We start from the raw sequence: 24,281 nt of genomic DNA on the forward strand, positions 1-24,281 counted from the left end.
TCTGCAATCTAGTGACTTTAAGCAGGACCGATAACCTTTCCTAGCCTACATTTATCTCCAAGTAAGGAAAAAAGAACTTGTCTTGCTGGTCGCAGTAAGAGTCACGCACCGGGAATGCGCTTTATAAAGCCTCAAGGACCAGTCTTTACATTTACACAGTAAACTTGGATTATTGGAATCTTGGGGGGGCCGCTCTCCTACAGCGAGAGTAAATGAGTCTTTCCAGAAACCCCGATAGTGTCACCTGGCCCCAGACGCCTCCTACCTCGCTCAGCAGGAGTACTTTACAGAGGTAAATATTACCTCCTCGGGTTAGCTCCGCGGCGCGGAGCCCCTCTCCCAAAGTCCGGGATAAAGGAATTCTTTGATTCTCCAGGTTCTAGGATCACTCCGGAAGGTTCAACCAAACTGTAAATTACATGGTTGCATTATCATTGGCTTGAGAGGCGCTTGAAGGACAGCACCACTAGCCAATGGAAAGCCGCTCTTCCCAAGGGGCCACAATATAAGAACCAGTCAGGTCCTGCTTGGGGTTTAACTCTTTAAAGGTGAGTTTGCTGTGCGTGGGAAAGTTGTCGGTAGTAGAAGTGCCACGTCTCCGAAGAGGGGGGAGTCCTCAATTTGCCAGAGGTCCTCGGCCCTAATTCTTCAGCTAAATTTTAACTCTATGAAGTCAGGGGCCCTTTCTCTGTTTTCGTAGGGACTTCTTTCCAGCTCCAACAACATGAGGTTATTCTTGTGGAATGCGGTCTTGACGCTGTTAGTCCCCTCTTTGAGTGGGGCTCTGATCCCTGAGCCAGAAGTGAAAATTGAAATTCTCCAGAAGCCGTTCATCTGCCATCGCAAAACGAAAGGAGGGGATTTGATGTTGGTGCACTATGAGGGTTACTTAGAAAAGGACGGCACCTTATTTCACTCCACGTAAGTAATTGTGCCTCGCAGGTAAATTAATAAAGAACCCACCCACCTACGCCAGCTGTCCTGCCGGAAAGGTTGAATATAGTTGGTTCTACTTCTCTTTTCAAAAAACTGAAATATCTAATTCCCTTCTTTGGGGAAAAAAAAATTGTCTAAAGCCAATTCTGTATCATGAGGCCTTTGAAGGACTTATTGGGAACATGTGGTCTGGATAAAACTGTTAACTTTCTATAAAAATTATTATCTGAATTTTGTAGAAATATCCAGGGGTGTATTTAGGCTTAAAAGAATTTTCATGTCTCAAATCTGTGTCTTAGGGAAAATGAATCAATTCCATTTTTAATCTAGTGTAGGTGATATTTGCTGAAAACTTTTCATAGCAGCTTTAAGAGCCAAATACACAGTTGTTTGCCTGTTTATAAAACATACTAATGCTATTTCGTTGACCTATTTAACTTTTGTTTTGATTGATAACATTTTAGTCAATGCACAGACCATGAATTTCAGTAGTCTTGCTTCTGAAAATCAGATTTTAGTGATGGAGCAGGTGTAATTATAAAAGTCTTACAAGAAAGATTTTCAGGTGGTTATACTGTCATTTCTGTTCCATAAACAAAGAAATTGCAACATGGAACAGGTTTACAAGTGTAATGATTTCCAATTAGGCATTGTTTCCATTCATTTCATTCCAAAAGCGTTAAGTGAGCATTTCCTTCATGGTAGGCCCTTTGCTGGAGATTAAGAATATGCTGAAAATTTGACTTCACCCATCTATTCATTTATCCATCTGTCAAAGTCATCGAATAGCCATAGGTCAGGTCCTGGAGATGCAGAGATCACTAGAAGCAGGTTCTTTTCCTCCAGTAGTACACCATATACAAAGGAGAGGAAGAAAAATGACTCAGTGAGGGAGATTATTCAGTGAAGCTTCATGGCCCATCCTAGATCCATTTTTCGATATCCTGCCTTTATTGGGCATTCAGATGCGCTCTTGTGTAGGGCTTGGGAAAATTGAATGTCACTCTTGTATAAATCCTGTTACCTCAGATAAAAAGTTCCAAATAGATATTATGAGATTGCATTTTAAATTTTAAGTTATAAAAGTCTTACATTAAAACCCTTTTCTAGGTTTTGTGACTTTTTATTAGAAAATGTTCCAACATATGCAAAGTACAGAGAACAATATATTAAACCCAATATTCCACTTTCCAATTTCAAAAATTATCATACTGCCCACTCATTCTCCCCACTCCACCAAAATTTGATTATTTAAAAATAAATCTCAGACATCATGATCTCATCTGTAAATACTTCAGTGTCTATCTCTGATAGACTCTGTATATTTCTCAGAATCAGAATATCAGTATTCAGCTTAAAAATCAATTAATGACAATACCTTAGTATCAAATATCCTGTCAGTATTTGAATTCCCTTATGTCTCCATCTTTTTTGTTCTTGCTATTCCATTTTCTTTTTGCAGTGCTGAGGATTAAACCCTGGCCCTTGCACATGTCAGACAAGGGCTCTATCACTGAGCTATGTCTCCAGCCCTCAGTTTTCTTTTTAATACTAACACATTTTGATGAGAAAAGGGAGGCTGACAGAATTAATAACCTTCTAGCCCATATTAGTACACATCAAGGTCTCAACTTGACACCTGAATTCCCTATTCCAGTCAGCATGGGTGCCTTTTCACAATATTTAGAAAAGTCTACATATTTTGCTTTTATTACCTTTTCAAAAGTGGCTTTTCCTTTTGGGAGTATTTTAATTTCAGTTCAATAGGGTAAATGTACTGACCTGAAGGAGACTTTTATTATAGACTCATTCACTGCCCAATACCACCAAGTAAGTAGAAATAAGAAACCAAGAAAATGAGCTTGTGTGATATCTAGTGTGCTTGAGTATTATTCCTGCTGAGGCTGCTTCACAGGGATCCATGTCTTCAAAAATATTGTTCTAAGCTCAATTGGATCTGCTCTCTTGGTTAGAGCCACCTTGGTCCTGGCTTCTGTCTTACTTTCTCTTTATTCCTGGCTTTCTCATCTACTCGGACTGGATTTTGCTATGTCTTGTTGGATTCTAAAAGTATGTCTGTATGAGGTTAGTCATAAGAAATCCTTGGTGGCCACCATGCTTCCCCACTGTGCTGTGCTAGCAGCTGCTGGCCTCTCTCACCAGCTCGGTCACACTGGGGACCCTAATGGCTCACATCCTGTCCCTGTGGTGGTGGAGGCAGCCTTAAGTTACATTCTTATTTCTAGTCTAATTTTTTTACACCTAGGCTAATTTCTTTCAGGTTGTAGGACCAAAAACTGGTAGTGATTTTGGTGGTAGCCATGAGATATTATTTAGCAGTTTACTATTACTGTTCTAGTACCTGATGAGGGGATTGTTGTCTTGCAGGCTACACATAAATGATTAGAAGATGCTAACTCTGTTATGAAATGATTAACCTATAAAGCATATGTGCTGTTTCTAGAACCACAGTCTATATGGTAAATAGCTTAGCCTTATGAAGAAATGTGCCCAAATGTAGTTAATGTTGGATAAAAGATTGTTTCCTTCTTTATTCTTTTCCTGGCCTTACCAGATTTTCTAAGGTTGGTATTTTGTTTCTTTGATCAGAAAAGAAAAGAGGAAAAAGTATCATTTACCAAGATTTTGTAAGCATGGTACCCACAAACCTAATAGAATGACTTATTATTCTCATCTATGAGATTATCTTTGAATATAGCAGTTTATTTATTTTACTAAGAGGGAGCTATTTGGGACTGAGACCTACTCAGCCCTTGAGGTCCCCAGGAGCTTAGCTGGTTGATTTTCTTATGCTGGCCTCTCTGATACTTCATGTAGCAGAACATTGTAATTATTTCATTTCTCTCTGGAGCTTGAAGAGCCTCTATTCCTGGCTCCCCTACAAATCCCCACATAGAGTTTTCGGGAAAAAATTAGGCTTTGTGTGAGTGGGGATTCAGGGATGAAGAACATACTTTCCCACCCATCAGAACCCTGAGCAGGTTGTATATCTCCTTAGGCTCTCATCCTCCTTCCCCATTGCAACTATTTTCCATTATTTTCTTCCTGGTCTGCCACCTAAATGGTCTTCCTGGGACAGCATAACTTTGTGTCTAAGATCTTAATCTTCAGAGTTAGGAATATTTAAGGTCAAATACAGCACACTTAACCTCCATTTCCTCCTTTATACAAGGGGATTATATGATACAGTTGGCCCTGTCTACAGGTTCATGCATTCCCGATCATGGATCAAAAATATTTGAGAAAGAGTATGTCTGTATTGAACATGTTCAGAGTTTTTATCTTGTCATTATTACCTAAACAATATAGTATAACAACTATTTACATAGTACTATGTTTGTATTAGGTATTACAGGTACCTAGAGATGATTTAACATATACAGTAGATTATATGCAAAAACTACACACTTGAGCATCTTTTGGCATTGGGGAGGCTGGGGATAGAGGGATAGGTTCTGGAAGCAGTCCCCCAAAGGTACCTACCAATTAAAGGATCATTGTTAGAGTTAAAAGAGGCAAATTTAGAATAAAACCTGGTACACAGTAAATGTACAAACAGTTGTTCATTATTATTATTCCCTCCACCCTTCTCCAGCTGAGTCAACTCTATCAAATTTTCACCAAGAAAGATGGGTAATGGATTGAATTACTATGAAGTCAGGGGTGTGTGTAGGCAAAAAAAAAAAGAATAGCTGTTTTAGGGCTGGGGTTGTGGCTCAGCGGTAGAGTGCTTGTCTAGCCTATGTGAGGCACTGAGTTTAATCCTCAGCACCACATAATAAATAAAATAAAGTTAAAAAAATACAATAGCTGTTTTTATTAATTTCTGATGCTTGGTTGGACTAAATGAACCATATATTTTTTTAAAGTTCCTAACTGGTTCTAATGTATAGAGCACTTGCCTGGTATGCATGAGGTCCGGGGTTCAGTCCCCAGAACTAGGGGGAAAAAATTCTAATATGTTTTCTTTCTCTCATAGTCATAAACATAACAATGGTCAGCCTATTTGGTTTACCTTGGGCATCCTGGAGGCTCTCAAAGGCTGGGACCAGGGCTTGAAGGGAATGTGCGTAGGAGAGAAGAGAAAGCTCATTATTCCTCCTGCCCTAGGATATGGAAAAGAAGGAAAAGGTAATCACATTTTGATTTTATTTACTATAGCACTAGAGTTCTTCTCTGAATTCAGAGGCAGAAGTTAGAGTAACTACTATGTGTTTTTTCTTTTTCCTAGAAAAAAATTGAGGGCTATCTACATTCCTTTAGGAAATATGATTATTTCTTGATAATCACTTAAAATGGCCAATTAAGGCCATAACAACAAAATGGAAAACTGAGCTAACAATGAAATGAGGTTCTGGAACCTTGAACTCTATTAATACTAATAGTAAACCACCAATATGATAATTTTTAAAATTTTGTATAATATACATTTATTATTTGAACCATATTTAAGTACAGAGTTCAATGGCATTCACATCATTGTGCAAATATCATTGCCACGTATCTTCTGAACTTTTCCACCCTCCCAAACCAAAACTCACCAATTTGTTTAACATTGAAAAAAGAAATGTCACTCAACGTAAGTGTTTTGATGAGTCTAACATTTGAAATATAGGTTATGAATATACTAGTTATGGTTTGGCATGTGGGCTGTATGTGGCTTACAACCACAGCACAGCTTTTATTAGGGGTTCTTTTTTATCTCATTTTAAAATACATTTATAAAAGTTTCAGTATTTTATTTAAAAATAATGGTGTAACTTGAATTAATTCTCTGTCACAAAGCAGAAGCATGCCAGCTGACTGGGCCAAAGAACCTTCTTACCAGTTTGTTCCAGGGTAGATACATATACCTGTCGTTCAAGTGGGAACCCATGCAATTTCTTTCTTTTTTTTTATTTTTATTTTTTAGATGTCGATGGGCCTTTATTTTATTCATTTATTTATATGCGGTGCTGAGAATCAAACCCAGTGCCTCACACATGCCAGGAAAGCGCTCTACCACTGAGCTACCACCCTAGCCCAATCCATGCAATTTCTAAAGGGCTACTTGGTGATTTGTACCAAGCTGCCTTTAGATATTTTTGTGCGTTAGTGCTATAATTCCCTTGTTGGAATGTAATCTGGCAGGATAATCAGAAATTAAAAGATTTGTAAAGAGGGATAGCCATCACTGCTACCAAAAAAATTAGAAACAGCCTAAGTATGTAATGATAAGAGTTCAGCAAAATTAGATGTACCCCAGTTCTTAAAAGCTAGCATTTTCCAAGATTTTTTTTTAAATTAGATCAACATGTATAATATAAAAGTAGAAAACTTATAGTATATACACTATGGTAATAAATATAGGAAAAACTGTGTACACAGAGAAAGAGAATTATAAGAAAATAAATAAGAATGTTAACAATGGACTGTGATACTGAGAATTATATTTACTTCTGGTTCTCTCTTCCAAGTTCTCTACAATGAGCAAGTATTAACAATATAATAAAGAAAAAAAGTTAAGTAGATCTCAGAACCAGATAGAGAACCACTCTAATATGATATAGATTTCTTAGGTCCTTAGGTTTAACAAAGTATGGATCAAGGTTCCTATCCCCAGTGTCCTAAGAAGAAAACTAGGTGCTTTATATGAATCATAACATATTCTAAAGTAGAAGTTGTACTCATAGGATAGGATTTACTAGCCAAACTCAGTTCTTATTTTAATTATAGCCCTCTTCAGAGAAGAAAATTGAGTATCTAGGAAACATTTCTCTAAAACTTGAAAGTATTTTTTTTCACTATCCTGTGTCTTTTTTGTCTCAACTTAAAAATTTATATATGTTGAATTAGTCTATTACTCTTTCTCCATACTGTATTAACTCATTTTACTTTATAACATGTAGAAATCTAAATTTGAGTCATCTTCAAACTGAGTGCCACGAAACTAATTCCCCTAACATGAATTTAACACTAATTTTTAGTCTTTTAGTACTTGCTTGCATGCCTCCTTGGAAAGATACCGGTTTTCTCACCGATCTAGTAATGCATGTCCCTTCTCTGTTTCCAGCTGGAAAGGTAAGCTGGAATGATAACAGTGTAAGTGTTGTCTCTTTAAAACTTGCAAATGCTCTTTTATGGAACTACAAGGGTTGGGGGGACAACTAAGAAACATGTAACAAGTTGACCCAAACCTTTATATTAAATATAGTTAAGAGTAAATAAGTTTCAAACATCAATTGTCCCTGCTTCCCAAAAGGGTTTAATGTTGCTTTTCAGTACCCTGGGACTTTAACAAAGCTCTTTTCACATTTAAAGATCTGTTATCACCTTCTCAGAAGTTCATTTTAATTTCTTCAACATGTCTGAAATTTTTGTATGATGTTCTACATCAGAAGAGGTGTTTCCTAACTTTTTGAAAATTATGATTCTTCCTGCATTCTTTGTAAAGGTTGTTAGAAAATTATATCTCAGTAATGTACATTGAGAACTTACTATTTATCAAGCACAATGGTGAATATTTTATTGTATTGTAGGGATTTTCTCCCTTCATCTTCCCAACAGACTCCTAATGTAGATGATATTATCATCTGTATTTTAAAAATATAAGAACTGAGGCTTAGAGATGAGCTAATGAAAACTTCAATTCCAGACAGTATGACACCCAAGCTCACTCAATTTTTAACTGTCTCCCAGTGATAGAAATGATAGAATTTGTATGAATTTGTATGTCAGGACTTTCTTACCTGAAAGTTAGTAAATCATTTGTAATATTCTTAACTCTGAATTTTCTAAAACCCTTTAAGTCATTCTTGACATATAATACATAATATCTTAGTTATGCTTTAAATTTAGTATCCAGGTTATTGGGTTCGTGTGTGTGTGTGTGTGTGTGTGTGTTTTCCTTTTAATTGCCAAGCCAAAAATCGGATGTTTTTGTTGTACTTGTTTTGATTATTCCTTCCTTACTCTATTCTATTTGAGTGAAATCTAACTAGAGTACAAGTTGTCTTCATTATATGTGATAATCTTAGGTTGGCTTTCCATTTTATTCAGTTAAAAAATATTTTGACCAGTACCATAAGTTTTCTATTATTAAAACCTTTGTGTATTTTAAATTAAATCTTCCCGCCTCTTCCTAATGACAGGTAAAATTCCCCCAGAGAGTACATTGATATTCAACATTGATCTCTTAGAAATTCGAAATGGACCAAGATCACATGAATCATTCCAAGAAATGGATCTCAACGATGACTGGAAACTCTCTAAACAAGAGGTGACCCTTCCTTCTGCCTACATTTCTACTTTTTGTTTGTTTGTTTTTGTGGTTCAGTTTTTTGTAAATATATTTTTAAAGAAAATTTATTTTTATTCAGGAAAATTTTTGTTTATAAGTTTTCTTAAAGTAGTCGTGCTGTGAAAGTTGGCTTTTTCATGGAAAAACATTGTTTTAGAAGAAATATATTGAGACTTAAAAAGCACCATTAAGAACTGGGAATGTAGCTCTGGGGTAGAGGCTGAAGGGCCCATGTTCCATTCGAACTCCTGCAAAAAGAAAAATAAACACCATTCAGTCTTTTGCTTTTTTTCTTTCTCTCTGGTGCTTGGAATTCACTGTGTCTTATTCTCACCTTGAGTCTTTGAAAACTGGTATCACAGTTCCCATTTGTAGTTACTGCATAAGAAACAGATGTTCTGAAAAGTATCTTGTGTGAACAGTTTCTGTTTAAAACTGCAGACTGGCTGTTAAATGCATTTCGTAGTCATTTCCTTGAGATTAGCGACAAGCAACTTGTATGTCTAGTTTTGTTCAGCTTCACACCTGGAATAAAGAGATGGATTCTCCCCAGTAGGGAACCTTCTTCAGATACCCCCAGTCCCAGTATTTTGGTAGGAGGAAGGGGCTTCTCTCTGTACCTCAGGCTTTTGCAGTCATCACTGCACATACTGTCTTAGCTTGGCTGCTGTGGAAGAATAAGTAGAGGTGGATATTTGTCTCTATGTTATTTTTGGTTTGGGTTTTTACCTACTTACACTCTCTATGCTGGCCTGGCTGGTCAGATGTCAAGTCTTTTTTTAATGCTTTGGTCAATTTTATTCTAATGGCCAGGAAATGATTAAGTCTCAAATAAGTCAAATTTTTATGAACCCTGGGATCATGATCAGTAGCCACTAAATTTATCACACTCATAATGTTATCATTTATATGCCTTTTATATATCTATATATACATGTATATATAGATATATAAACATATATGTATGTATATATATATTGGAATTTCATTATATATATGTGTGTGTATGTATATATATACATACACACACACACACACATATATATATATGTATTTTTTTCTTTTTTCAGTTGTAGTTGGACACAATATCTTTATTTTATTATTTATTTTTATGTGGTGCTGAAGTTCGAACCCAGTGCTTCACATGTGCTAGGCGAGCATGCTACCACTGAGCCACAACCCCAGCCCCCATATCCTCTTTTTTTTAATCCAAGATAAATTACAATTCCTTTTCATTAAAAATTTTTAATATACAACACATTCACATGGTTCAAAAGTCAACCCAAGTGGGCTGTGGCTGTAGCTCAGTGGTAGAGTGCTTGCCTAGCATGTGTGAGGCATTGGGTTCCATTTGTAGCACCGCATAAAAATAAAATAAATAAAATAAGGGTATTGTGTTTATCTACAACTAAAAAGAAATTTTAAAAAAGATTTAAAAAATCAACCCAATATAAAATAGTAAATAAGAAATCTTTCCTTGCCCATGTCCTTTTCTTCCCTTCAATTTCATTGATTTCTAGTATGTCCTTCTAGTGTTTCTTTATGTGAATGCATGTTCTTATTTTCCTTTTTCCTCTAACAAAGGTAGCACATTATACATATTGTTTAACTTGCTTTATTCATATATAAAGAGAGCATCTACATTAATCCATAGAATTTCATCATCCTTTTTTTCTTTATTTTAAACTGCTTTAAACCACTTAAATGTGCAACATATGTTTGCATGTTGGGGGTCAGGGAAGAAGGAATTGAAACTATATAGACAGAGTGTGTACTATTAAAAATTATGGTGAATCTGGTGAGGAATGAGGGTCAGTGTTTTGTTTATATTTTTAAACATCATAATGAAAATTAAAAAAAATTTATGGTCTAGGCACTTATCAGATTGGACTTTAATTTTTGAGACTGGAATTTCAGGATAAGGCTCAGTCAGTATTGCATGTTTCTTAAATTCTTAGACATTTATTTTAGTATTTTAGTATTTTACCAGAGCCACAATTAATCTGCTTTTAAGAATGTCTGGACTTCTGACTCTTGATAGAAAAGAAGATCTAGTTCATTTAATGAATTAAAAGACATCTGTCTTCCAAATGCTCAGCTTTATTTAGATTCAGATTAATAACAGGCACTATGGATCAGTCACCAAGCCAAGCTGGTAGAGTAGCAGCGTTACTGGACAGGCTGGGTCTATAGTCACTCTCCAGGCCACTCCTCAGCAGGTACCTTTTAGCAGAGCTCCTATTTTTGCAGTGGATTTTGAATCAACACCATCTGTTGAAGGAATGCAAAAAGGTCTTCTCAGAGGAATATTGGAAATTACAAATATTTTTTACACATTATGCAAGCAATAAGTAAACATCTTAAATTGAGAAAAAAAGTTATCCCCACTGCCATGCTTTGTTTTAAGAGGTTCTGTGCCAGATATTCTCTAAGAAGTGTAGATTCTCTATTAAAGGCTTCCATGTGTATGTTTTTGGCACTGAAAGTAATTTGGAGTAGTCTTACACACAAGATTGATTTTTGCTGCTACTTCTGTATTAAAAATCAGATTTTCATATGCCTTTCCAAAGAGATCTCTTCATAGAATTCATTCTGTTTTTTTAGAACCAATGGATTATTCCTTTTTTTGTTTCATTTGTTTTGCACTTGGCATTGAACCAAGGTGTACTCAACCATGGAGCTTCATCCTAGCCCCTTTTATTTTGAAACAGGTTCTTATTAAGTTTCCCAGGCCAGCCTTGAACTTATGATCCTCCTGCCTCAGCCTCCAGAGTTGCTGGAATTACAGGCATGTGCTACTACACCTAGCTAATCAGGATTATTTTAAAGCCATATGAGCAGCAGAAGAATTTGATGAGAGAAAAGAACTGGCAACTAGACAGCTATTCTTAGTACCAAAACTACATCCAAATAGTAAAGGAGAGCAGGGTCCAAACAGAAGTCATCACTCTAGCCATAGTCAATCTTAAAACATTCTGGGAGCTAGATGTGATTGTATGTACTTGTAATCTCAGCTACTCAGAGGCTTGAGGCAGAAGGATCTTGAATTTGAGACAGGAGGATCTCAAACTTAAAGCTAGCCTGGGTAACATAGTGAGATCCTGTCTCAAATAAAAAATAAAAAGGGCTGGGAATGTAGTTCAGTGGTAGAAGGCTTGTCTGGCATTTTCCAAGGCTTTGGGTTCAATCCCCAGTATCACACACCAAAAAGAAAAAAAATTCTGGAACTGAGGGCAGACTTCAGGGGCAGAGCATATATTTAGCATGCAAAAGGCCCTGGGTTCACTCCCTAGCACCAAAACAAACAAAAAAACAAACAAATACAGAAACAAATAAGAATGGCAAATACACATCCCAACCATGCTAAAGAATTCCATGGTTGACTGCATAGAAAAAAAAAAAACTGGACAAATTTCAGTAGTGTCTTTAGTGGAACACAAATGAAAATGAGTAGTCTACTTTACTTTTATCAAACATTGGGAAATGGTTTAATTTAATTACTTATCTTTTATTTTGCAGTGCTGGGCATCCAACCCAGGGCCTCATGTATACTAGGCAAGTGCTCTAACACTGAGATACACTCCTAGCCCTATTTTTGCAAAATATAATTTGATTCTAGTATATAGTTGATTAAAAACTCTTGATATAAAAATTTGGAAAGATTCTAGACAGACCTACCAACAGACATACATGAACACTTCAGAATGAATAACTTTTCATTTCTATAATATTTCTTAATTTAGGATAATGGAAAGTATAGCTTTTTTTTATTAAGTCAGGAAACATGTAGCATAATTTGTTTTAAATCTCCTTTGATTATTGAGGGACAAAAAAAATACATAAGAAGTTGATTATGAGCTCATTTTTTCCTTTTCATAAGTTGAACTATAAAATTACAGTTTTGTAAACTAGAACTACAATTTTGGAATCAAATCTTAAAAATTCCTGAAAGAGAAATGGGGAATGTAGGTCAGTGGTAGGGCACTTGCCCAGCATGTGTGGGACCCTGGCTTTATTCCCCAGAACTAAAAATAAACAAACAAAAATAAATCCTAGAAGATTTTGGTAATGATATTGATAAATTCAGGAAAGTTAATCAAGTACCTGTTGAGTTAAAAGTATATTTTATTCAACAGTTTTGGTGTTTTTCCATAGAAGATATTAGCCAAGTCTATCAGAAAAGTAAAATATCTACAGCATACTTTGATGTTTAAAAGGTGATAGTAATTTCATAACCATTTTTAAGTGCTAGACAAAAAATTACTATGTATTATTTTTCCCAACAAATTGAGGTATTTTGAAAGATTCATTGAATAAAATATTATAAGGCTGAAATTTAATAATTGTTTTTGTTTTTGTGGAGCTGGTGATCAAACCCAGGCCTTGTGTACAGTAAGGAAATGTGTTACCACTAAACTACATCGTAACCCCCCAAATTAATAAGATTTTAATGTTAATTTTTACTCTGCTTAGAATTATTATTATTATTATTATTATTATTATTATTATTATTATTATTATTATTATTTTGGGGCACTTGACCACTGAGCCACATCCACAGCCCTATTTTGTATTTTATTTAGAGAAAGGGTCTCACTGAGTTGCTTAGTACCTCACTTTTGCTGAGGCTGGCTTTGATCTCAAGATCCTGCCTCAGTCTCCTGAGCTGCTGGGATTACAGGCATGTGCCACTGCACCCAGCCTAGAAATATTTTTAATATTTTAATATATACACCCTATTTTAATTTCGTGTCTTAATTTGGATTTATGGATTTACTAAGGGTACCCTGATCCAGGAACACAATTAGGTTTCAGGCTTCTTTGATACTAATGATTCTTAATTTTACTGTGAGTATAGGACTTCAGTATTAAATGTATGTGTGGAACTTAATAAATTAATAATTTTCTTCAGATGTGAAGGAGAATGATAAATTTAGGGTCAGAGGATCTTAATGTACAGTTTAAGGATTAAAAATATTTACAATGGAATATTTAGTTATAAAGAAGAATGAAATTATGGCATTTGCTGGTAAAGGGATGGAACTGGAGAATATCATGCTAGGTGAAATAAGGCAGTCCAAAAAACCAATGCCTGAATGTTCTCTCTGGTATGTAGATGCTAACTAACCAACAACAAGGGAGGGTAGGGAAGGAATAATAGAAGTTCACTGGATTAGACAAAAGGGAATGAAGGAAAGGGAGAGGGGAAGGGAATAGGAATGACAGTAGAATGAATCAGACAAAACTTCCCTTTGCTTATGTATGAATACGTAACCAGTGTAACTCCACATTATGTACAACCACAAAACTGGGATCTTAATTGGAATGGGTTGTACTCCATGTATGTATAATACGTCAAAATGCACTCCACTGTTAGGTATATTTAAAAACAACAAATAAAAAATGTTTATAAATTAATTGCTAACTGGATTATGAGATTAAATGTCAACTTTCAAGTGTAAAATTACAAGAATAAAAGTGAATTCTATGTCTTGACACAAGCAAACAAAAAAAGTAGGTACTGTGTGTTCTCGTGGTGTGTGTTTGAGATAATAAAAACCTGCCATTTGACATAAGGTTTGTATGTATAAGCTTATCTTTGCCTCAGCAATATTTTGTGTCTCTACCATGGTAGTATAACAACAGTTTTTAAGGGGTAAAAACTCTTATAATTCTCTTACTAGTGCAATAAAGCATAAAGAAATTGGCACTTTATATATTATTTAAATGAACTACCAGTCAATGTCTATGATATTGATTAACACAGTGTGGCATCTTCTTAATCAAAGTTGCTAATGAGACTTTTTATTTTGTAGGTTAAAGTGTATTTAAAGAAAGAGTTTGAAAAGCATGGTGCAGTGGTGAATGAGAGTCATCATGATGTTTTGGTGGAGGATATTTTTGATAAAGAAGATGAAGACAAAGATGGATTTATATCTGCCAGAGAATTTACATATACACATGATGAGTTGTAGAGATATGTCTGCCAATGTTATAGAACATTCATCTTTAAAGAGAAGGCTGTTGTCTTTAAAGACTTATTTTTTAACATCATTCTGTTCTTTGTGTGTGTGTGTATATATACACACACACACACACACACATATATATATAATTTTTCTGGCTATGATTTAAAGAACCCCTCAGGGTTTCCAAGTACTCGTTTCTTTGGGGTAAGTTATTGGGGAAAAAACAACTAATTTGTCTTTGAATAGAAGACTTCTGGGCCATTTTCTGCTTTCACATATGAAGCCTTCTTTTACTTGTTTTGTTGCAATTTGAAAATATTGCAACTGGGAATGTGGCACAGCATGAGACCAGGCTATAGCACAAATTAGCCCCCTTCATTTTTGCTTCCCTCTATTTTCTCAAAGTTAGATACTGACATATTTGAAAAACCTTTTGCAATAGCCCAGGGCTTGCCCTTTACAGGTTATAATGAAAGAGTTTGTCTTTGACTGCCTCTGAGTCTCTGCTTGAGGACAGAATGAAAAGGGTGGACTTTTATTTGTTGACAGCTACTGTTTTACTAAGGAGGTGTGCAATGCTGAAGTGAGTAAGAGTTGGGAACGAGGAGCAGATGTGCATTGGGATATTCTGCCTAAGACTTACGCTTCATAGAGTTGGGTTCCTCGTGACTAATGGCCTGTTAAGATAAATGGACAAATCATTTATATGTTTCTTTATTTATAATGAAATAACAAAATATTGTAGTTGTGGTAAAAAGTTTGTATTATATCCAATGTTTACTTTTTAAGCCTAGCAGATTACTCTCCTGGTTCTTTAATGAATACAGTTTACAACGAGTAGATTATTGTATAATAATGTTGTATTATGAGAGAAATTAATAAGCCAACAAATTTTTCCCATTTATGACTCATCAAAAAGTGAGGTAGACTTATAGCAGCTACTATTGAATAGACACCTGTTCTGGTTTTAAAAAGTAATGATTTTATAATATTATCTCAAATTGACTTTTATCCTTAATATTTAAGAAAGAAGTCCCCAGATCTTCATTTACTAGGAATAATCCTTTATAGTTTACAAAATCATCAAGTGCATTATTGTTATTCGTTTGTGTGTGTGGTGCTGGGTGTAGAACCCAGGGCAACACACACTTGAGGCAAACACTCTGCCTCTAAGTTTTACTCCCCTCCCATCAAGTGCATTATATTGTCTTCTATTCTCATTGCTCTGAAGTCTATGCAATAAGCTGGATCTTACAGTTTCTACTTTAGAGATGAGAAAACCGTCATTCCAAGAGATGGATTATTATGTCCAAGGTCAACAGTTAACATGTAGAATCAGTTTACAGTCCCCAAGTTCGGTGTCTTTCTGTTGCCCTCTACTAATGAAAGAGTGGGTAAATCTGTTTGAGTCCATTGTAGCTAGGGTCCTTATCCTTTGAAACTGTTTCCCTGGTTGTTTCTGGAGAATTAGAATTTTCCCCATGATTCAGGAATGGCCCTGACTTCATAGAATAATCTTGGGGTTGGCTCTGAATTCCCTCAGATACCCAGACAATGAGAGGTTCCAGATGTTATGATGCCTTCATTCTTTTATTCCTATTTACTTCCACTTTTTAAAAGAATTATGAAAAATTATATATATGTTGCTTTCACTGATTACATATTGATATTTTTCTCAATAACACATGGAATTCTTAGAAGGCTATATACTACAACACCTTTCTCTGAATAAATCGCTTCTGTCTTGAAAATTATTAAGTCATTACTCCATTTTCCTGCACCTGGAGAGGTTCTTAAGTCAAGATACAGAAAGCATCATGTTGAATCACAGAGGAAGGAAAGCAGCTTGACCCGTGGTGCTACTTTGTATAGACATTACTGATGCCATCTATGTGACAGTGAGAAAAGTAAAATAAATTTTGATTATTTGGGAAGCATATTTTTTTATCTTGTGTGAATTTTTATCAAGTCTCATCTAAACATCTGTACTTAAGTACAAAATGAAAACTTATACATATATTGTGATTGTGTTTAAGTTGTCTGCATTTTTGCTTTAGCTATACTTTTCTACCCTTCCATTAGTGGGAATGATCTGACATGAACTGTGACTTCACATGTATATAATTTGACTCACTGTTCTGTGTGTCATATTTAAGTTTATATGACTATGTTGTAGTATTTTTTTCAAAATAAAGTTTATTTGGGAAATAATTGGTTTGTAAAAATTCTTGGGTTTTGTTTTATGTTTTTTTTTTTTTCCTTTGCAGTACTGGGCCTTGTGCCTGCTAGGCAAATGCTCTACCACTGAGCTACATCCATAGCTGTTTTCTTTTGTAATTTTATTTTGAGACAGGGTCTCACTGAATTGCCCAGGCTAGCTTTAAATTTATGATCTTTGTGCTTTAGCCTCCTAAGTTGCTGTGATTACAGGTTGTAAGCCACCAAGTCAGGCATGAAAAATTCTTAAAGAAGCAATCTCTTCAGCAGCTTTATTAATTTTCTTCTCTTTTTCCTTTTTTTTTTTTTTTTTTTTTTTTTTTTTTGGTGCTGGGGATTAAACCCAGGGCCTCATGCATGCTAAGCACATTCTATATCAAAGGGCTACACCCCCATTCCCTCTTAGTTGTCATTCTGGGATTTATGTCTAATAAGTAAGGAAGATGGATAGGTAGTAGGAGGAGAGGGGTACAGTGACACGAGTGTGGTTCTGATTATCTACTTTGCTTAGGTATATATTTGTCAGCCATGGTTTAAGTTGTTTTTAAGTTAGCATTAAACCTTGAGCATTAAGGGTGATAGTTGACTGAATTTTTAGCATTGGAGAGTTTTTTGGGGAGAGGAGAAGATGGTTGTTGTTTTGGTTTGAGATTTTATTGTATTTATAATATGTGGACATTATGATGATTCATGCCTAGTGAGTAAATGAGTGCTATAAAATGTCTTATAAGATTAATTGAAATGCTGGGTAGCCATAAAATAAAAAAAAAAAAAGATTTCTGGTTCAGATGAAGCAATCAGCCATGTTGATATTTTCATGTGTAAATGAATTTGTACTTTCCTTCTTATTCATGATGCAGGATATTACTTACATCCATAATGCTGTTTACATATCTGCATGCATGCTGTTCTCCCCCTCTGAGTTGAGAGTGGATGACTTCTTAGTGCTTGGAAATTGCAAGAAGAGAAGGAATTTGATGTCTTGTTATGGGGGAAAAATATTTCCCTCACCTTTTTATTAAAAAATCAAATTAGCATTGTCATAATTACCTGGAAAAAAAATTTAAAAGAACTACCTTTTTTCTCAGAGATGCAGAGCACTTGAACACAAGTTTTTAATTTTGTTTTATTTTTGTTTCTTGTTCACTTTAATTGGAATCAAAATTTAAAATGTCAAACATGATTATTAGTTCTTATGCCATTTGAAAACATTAGTATGATAATACTCTTGTCTCTTAATATCGTAGTATTCTTATTTTTAGGATTTTTGTATTTTTTTAGTACAAAAATCCCTACATTATTTTCTTTTAAATTATTCTTTTTAGTTATGTTACATGACAGTGGAATGTATTTTGACATATTATACATATATGGAGTATAAGTTCCCATTCTTGTTGAACATGATAATCCACAAATTCTTACATATGAATTTAGAGTCTTATTTGAAGGGAAATTATTTTGTCTCTGCTCTGGGGGTATAACTCAGTGGTAGAATGCTTGCCTAGCATGTGTCATTTGATCCCCAGCACTGCAAATAAAATCAGTTTCTTTTTCATCTTTGCTTCTGCCATCTCCCGTTCCTTACATCAGGGTGATTGTGGCAAGAGACATTAGCAAACATTGGTTTCACAGCTCAGTCCTCAAATTCAAGGAAAGGTATACCTTGTTTCCTAAGGTGGCAGTAATGTAACAGTGATTTTTAGTTTAGGATATACCAGGATCATATAGGGTGTGTGAAAAATGCAGATTGCTGAACCCTCTCCCCAGAGATTCTGATTAATTCTTGGACCCTGGCCTATGAATTTACCTCTAACACACTTGCTAGTTGATACTGATGCAGATGATCCAAAAACCATTTGAGAGATAACTTTAGTGGTTTCCTGCCCTTGAATATACAGTTTTCTTTATTTTTCTCTTCTATGAACATTCATTCAAAAAGCATTGTGCAATGAATTGTACCTAAAAATGAATATACATTCAAAAAGATAAATTGTATGGAGATGCTGTTTTCCCAGAGTAAGAAATTTGGGGGTGGGAGGTACTCAACCACTGAGCCACATCCCCACTCCTTTTTGTATTTTATTTAGAGACAGGGTCTCACTGAGTTACTTAGCACCTCACTTTTGCTGATGCTCGCTTTGAACTCATGATCCCCCTGCCTCAGCCTCTTGAGCCTCTAGGCCCAGAGTAAAAAAAAAAAAATTATGCAGTGAAAAGGTCAGTAAGTTTGTTTTTATGGACATTTTCCCTACCAGGAGAGAGAGAAGAACACTGGATATTCCCCCCAATTATTCTTCAATATTTTTCAAAATTATTTGTAATCTTGCCCTCTGTTCAGTTAGAGTTAAGAGAATATAAGCTATTCTTCTGAAAGGGAGTGGGGTAGTGAGAAAGAGAGAAAAAGAGAGAAACAAGATGCTCAAAGAGTTTAGGATTTTGGAGCATTTGGATTTGGGATTTTTAGATTATGGTTGCTTAACCAATAAAATCTACAGAAACACTGTGCAATCCCAGAAAAACTAAGGTCCTGAAATACTTCTAGTCTCAAGCATTTTGGATAAAGCATATTCAACCTATAACATATACTGTGCATATACTATGTATATATAGTTTTGTACCAAAGATAGTAATTGAAATACTTTCTCTAGTATATAATTCCCCCTCTCTGAAAACTTGTCTTTAACATGCAGTTAAAATTCCTGTGTCCCTTTGGAGTCTATTATTCTGTACTTAGCTCACCTTTCTGTTTCACTCATAAGTAGAATTCTTAGTACAGGTAGTTCTTTGTGTAAAACCAACAATACCCATACCCTTGCCTTAGTGTGAGTTTTACTGAAGAAATTAAATGGCTCATTTGGTATCTTTAGATTATTGATTATTGCTAAAAGAAGGAATAAAAACTGTTGGAAGATTCTGGCACCTGGCTTCGTTTGATGATCAGTTTTTGTGTGTGTGTGTGTGAATGTGTGTGCATGTGTGTGTGTGTGTGTGTGTGTGTCTTTTTTTTTTTGTTACATTTTGTAAGGTATGTAGTCTCTCCCTTGCCAATGAACTGCTAATAAGCCTCTGGAATAAAAAAGATGACGCTCATGAGTGTGAGTCAGCCTGTCATCTATAAAGCCAATCTAAGTGCCTGCAGACTGGACCAACATCAATTTTGTTTTATATAATCTAAAACAAGTAACATGAGCTATTTGCTGAGGGTTTTCTCTAAAACTCCTTAATAAAGTGAATGAGGTCCCCTTGGTCTCTAGTAGCAGCTATATTATATCCCACTTGGAGATTTCTGGGAATTAACAAGTCATTTCATTAATTGAAAATTCCACCCTGCAGTCGTATAAAGATAATTTTTTTCTCTAGTAAATAGTTGCAGTAAAAATAGATGCATGCACACATAAATTGAGGTATTGAGGGATAGTTTTCATTATTATAAAGAATGAAGTAAGAGTCAGGAGACCCTTTGGGGATTAGTTCCATTTCTTAGGCAGCATTTCTCATTTATTTATTGTACTTACTCTGCCAGAGTGCATGTTATGTTATTTAACTCAACCTATATTTTATCTTTGGTTAGGAGATTGGGACATTATAATGTCTAACCACATACTGGTGGTTCTTTCCCATTATGATTGTTATCTCTTAGAATTGTTGCTAGCTATTTTTCTTCAGAAGACATTCTGTTTAAGACATTTCTGATTTTAAAGTGGTTCTTTAGTAGCTAAATTTAATTAAATCAGTAACCAAATTTATGTAGAGTAACCACAAGAAACAGTAGTACAAACACAGGGAGATTTGCCTTTAAATAAGAGGCACCATTTTACTGACAGGAAAACAGAGAACTTTAAAAAGATCTTGCAATAAAATTCCCAAAATTGAAATTGCCGATTTTCTCCAGAGAGTAATTTTCTCTCCTGCTGACTTCATCTCAATAATTCCTTCAGAATATTTACTTAAGTTTTTTCTTTTTTTGGTTACATTTTGTAAGGTATGTAGTCTCTCACAGGATGTCATGTACTCTTTTTTTTCCCCCTTGCCACATCCAGTAGTAGCCAAGGTTTTCTGTTCTGTGTCATAATCTTTAAATAAAATTAAGCAGCCTACTCAAGTTAATTGATTCTTATATTAAGACTGAGCTGCAAATCAACTCTGCTCCTTGGATCTTTTTTGCTAATACTTTATTACTATAGCACTAATATCTTCAAGACTATTAACTCTGCCACCCACCAATTTTCTCTGAGCTGGGCATGTTCAATGGTTTTCTAATATTTGTTTTTGGGGGAGTGGATTTATTTTATTTTTGTAAAGTTAATATGTAGTCCAAAGATGCTTATGGTTTAATACATTTTAAGGTATCAGAACAATTAATTATAACACACTTTCATCACCTCAAAATGAAATCCCCATCTGCATTAGCAGCTATTCCCAATTTCACAGAATCCCTTCATGTTAAGAAACCACTTTCTTCAATGGATTTGCCTATTTTGGATATATTCTAATAATGCTTAAAGCTGAACACTTTCTTGGTTTCAGGGCAAAAATAAATATATTATTCAAAAGATTAATTTAACAATAAAATGATTCCACTTTTAATTTTTATTTTATTTTTTTAAATATTTATTTTTTAGTTGTAGCTGGACATAATACCTTTATTTTATTCATATATTTTTATGTGGTGCTCAGGATTGAACCCAAGATCTTGCATGTGCAAGGCGAGCGCTCTACCGCTGAGCCACAACCCCAGCCCCCAAGTTTTTATTTTAATATGGTGGTACTATTTGAAATTCAAAAGGGAACTATGGATTTCAGCTTTAAGGAATGAATCACTACATATTTCAAAAGTCAAATCCTTTGCACATTTAAGCACTCAAATCAGTACAAGGGATATAATATGAATAGTAACAACCAAAGGCTAGGTTTAGGATTAATTGGTAGAAAAATCAATGAAAATGAAAGTAAGGAAAAATAAGGAACTTCAAAACGAAAATATTTCTGTATATCTACATTACTCCCAATTCTCGGAGTCGGGTAATTCAAATAAAATAATACCAGTTGTTTGGTGGTTTATGGGAAATAAAAGAGTGCTCAAAACAAAATATTCTTTTTCTAGAGTTAGAGAAATTTCATAATTCTCTGAATATTGATTAAGCATTGTTTAATCAATCACTCAAAGCATGAGAGAAGTTTTCCTTTAACTGAACCCTAAATTCCTGCGCCAATTTAGACAGACTTTGTTTAGTTCTCCAAAGTACTTGAAAATAGCTAATGGTAACTGCCATATTATGTTAAGTGAGAAGTGATATTAAAATTTCCTGTAAAAGAGGTTCAATTTGTACAATCCTTGATAAACTTTCATTTGCTAAAAATGGCAGCCAAACACCGTAACTGGCACATATAGCAACTTGGGAGGCTGAGGCAGATTGCAAGGTCAAGGCCAGCCTTGGCAACTTAGCTAGATGCTGTCTCAAAATAAAAAATAAGAAGGATTGGGGATGCAACTCAGTGGTAAAGTGCCCCTGGGTTCAATCTCCAGTACCAAAAAAAGTTTAAATTAAAATAATTAAAAATAAAAATCAACAGTCTCAGATGTCCCTAGAATTTTTTAAATTTTTAAAAACAAGCCTTATTTTACAACTGTACATAGCATGAGGCAGATTTTTTCCACATGTGTAAACACTGTTTTTCTTGTTTTGTTTTGTTTTAAATCAGGATAGGGGATGTAGTACTTGCCTAGCATGAATGTTGCTCTGGGTTCAATACCTAGCAATGCCAAGAAAGAAATCATATATGCTCTTTGAGGATCACAATACCAAGACACAGCAATTCCTTTAAAATTATCTGTGCAATTAGCTAAAGACATGAATGACTCCTAAAAGTGCACCAATGAGTGTAAAGCATAATAATAAATGTGTTTTTAAAACTAGGCTCAGAACATTTGTGAATTCTATCTTATTTAAAATTAATTAGAAGTCATTCATTGAAATGACATATTTTAATAATTGAACTTCTAAACCCATCATCTAATAATAATGGATAGGATTTTAAAATTCCTTTTGCTAAAATGCAATTCATGATTGTCTAAATTATATATCCAAAAGCTTGATGGATCATTTAAATTACATAATAATTTAAAAATAGATTTTAACAACTTAACAATCTCTTTGTGTTGCTGTACTCAATATGGGCAGTAATTCTGTAAATTGATTTGAGGGCATTTTAAAGGTCTGTTACTATGGTAACCAAATTCAGGAAAAAAGAACCTCCTAAACATGGTTGTCAAAGGATGAAGACAGGTGGCTGACTAATCTTGACTAGTGCTTTTCTTTCTCATCTTTTCATGGCTTTACTGTCAGCTCCTTCTTTTGATTCTCATAAGATTACTCACAGGCAATTAGGAGGCTTTCTTACCCATACATAAGTGTCTCCTTCACATAACATTGTCTAGTTCATCCCCAGGAGACTTGCTCAATGACAGATCTTTTTTTCTTCCTCCTACTATTATATGCTAAAAGAAGCATTAAGTGGAAAAACACCTCTGTATGCAATGTGCTAAAGGCATTTCTCAATTACACAAATGTATTTCAAGCTCCTCAAAATCAATGCATAGGGTTCTTTAGATGATCAATAAAACTCACTAGAAGAAAAGGCAAAATTATCGTTAATAATTTTTTAAATGGTCTGGGTTTGGGTAACCCATATTTACAACCTTCTTTTAAACATGTTTACATTTCCCAATATGCTAGATCAATGTATTACCTATGCATAAGCCTTGTGTTTTACTCTGATAGCAATATATAATAAATACATGTATACACAGTTGGTCCTCTGCATCCTTGGGTTCTGCATCTTTGGTTTCAACCAAATGAAGATGGTAATTGTTTTTTTTAGAACTTAGTACTGAGCATATACAGATCTTGCCATTATTCCTTCAACAATGGAGTAAGACAACTATTTACATAGCATTTATGTTATATTAAATATTATAGTCTAGATATAATTTAAAGTATAGGGGAGGGGCTGGGGTTGTGGCTCAGTGGTAGCGCACTTGCCTAGCACATGTGAGGAACTGGGTTAGATCCTCAGCACCAAGTAAAATAAATATATATATATATATATAATAAAGTATAGGGAGGATATGTATAGCAAACTCTATGCCATTTTATTTTTTTAATCCTCACCTATTAACAAACCATTCTTAAACCCTGTAAGCTTGAAGTGGAAAAAGGACCACAAGAAAAGGAAGACGACAGAAAAAAGAGACATGAAGACAAGAAGGAAGCTAATAACCTGCTTTTAAAAAACACAAGAGTGGGGGGCTGGGGATGTGGCTCAATAGGTAGCGCTCAGCTGGCATGCGCGGGGCTCTGGGTTCGATCCTCAGCACCAAATAAAAATGAAATAAAGATGTTGTGTCTACCGAAAACTAAAAAATAAAGATTAAAAAATTTTTCTCTCTCTAAAAAAAAAAAAAAATCCACAAGAGTGGGGTAAGGTGCACCATTCCTGGAGGTACTGAAATACCAGGTGGATGCATGAAACAGATAGAGAAAGCTCCTATTACATCTCCTTGCTCCAAAAATCTATTTAATCTATTGTCCTCGGGTAGAGGTTGTATCAGATAGTAAACTGATAAAAACAGATAATATACTTGATCTTAGCCAAAAGACCAAGAAGGAATACTATGCCATTTTAAATAAGGGATTTGAGACTCTAGAGATTTTGACATCTGTGGTGTGTTCTGGAACTAATTGCCCATGGATACGGAGGGATGGCTATATTACCTCTATACTTTTTTTTTTTTTTTTGAGAGAGAGAGAGAGAGAGAGAGAGAGAGAGAGAGAGAGAGAGAGAATTTTTTTTAAATA

General features: G+C 34.8%; 1 protein-coding gene across 2 annotated transcripts; it reads left to right on the forward strand.

Moving 5' to 3' along the window:
- The first annotated feature begins 570 nt into the window (after positions 1-570).
- On the forward strand, positions 571-16,405 carry FKBP14 (FKBP prolyl isomerase 14). Of its 2 annotated transcripts, none has more exons than XM_081288580.1 (4): positions 571-921; positions 4,937-5,088; positions 8,088-8,215; positions 14,053-16,405. In XM_081288580.1, exons 1-4 carry the CDS (start codon positions 725-727, stop codon positions 14,209-14,211), a joined length of 636 nt encoding a protein of 211 aa, XP_081144706.1. In that variant the 5' UTR covers positions 571-724; the 3' UTR covers positions 14,212-16,405. The 2 variants fall into 2 exon arrangements, with proteins under 2 accessions (XP_081144706.1, XP_081144707.1); XM_081288581.1 differs by having other exon boundaries at positions 8,136-8,215.
- Positions 16,406-24,281: the final 7,876 nt, after the last annotated feature.

Source organism: Spermophilus citellus (assembly GCF_964194105.1).
Source record: "Spermophilus citellus genome assembly, chromosome: 3".
NCBI classification, from domain to species: Eukaryota; Metazoa; Chordata; class Mammalia; order Rodentia; family Sciuridae; genus Spermophilus; species Spermophilus citellus.

Excerpts from the sequence above, each read along its gene's own strand:
- FKBP14 (XM_081288580.1), top strand. The coding sequence starts at position 725 with ATGAGGTTATTCTTGTGGAATGCGGTCTTGACGCTGTTAGTCCCCTCT. Across the intron at positions 922-4,936 it reads GGCACCTTATTTCACTCCAC|TCATAAACATAACAATGGTC; the intron begins GTAAGTAATTGT and ends TTTCTCTCATAG. Across the intron at positions 5,089-8,087 it reads ATATGGAAAAGAAGGAAAAG|GTAAAATTCCCCCAGAGAGT; the intron begins GTAATCACATTT and ends TCCTAATGACAG.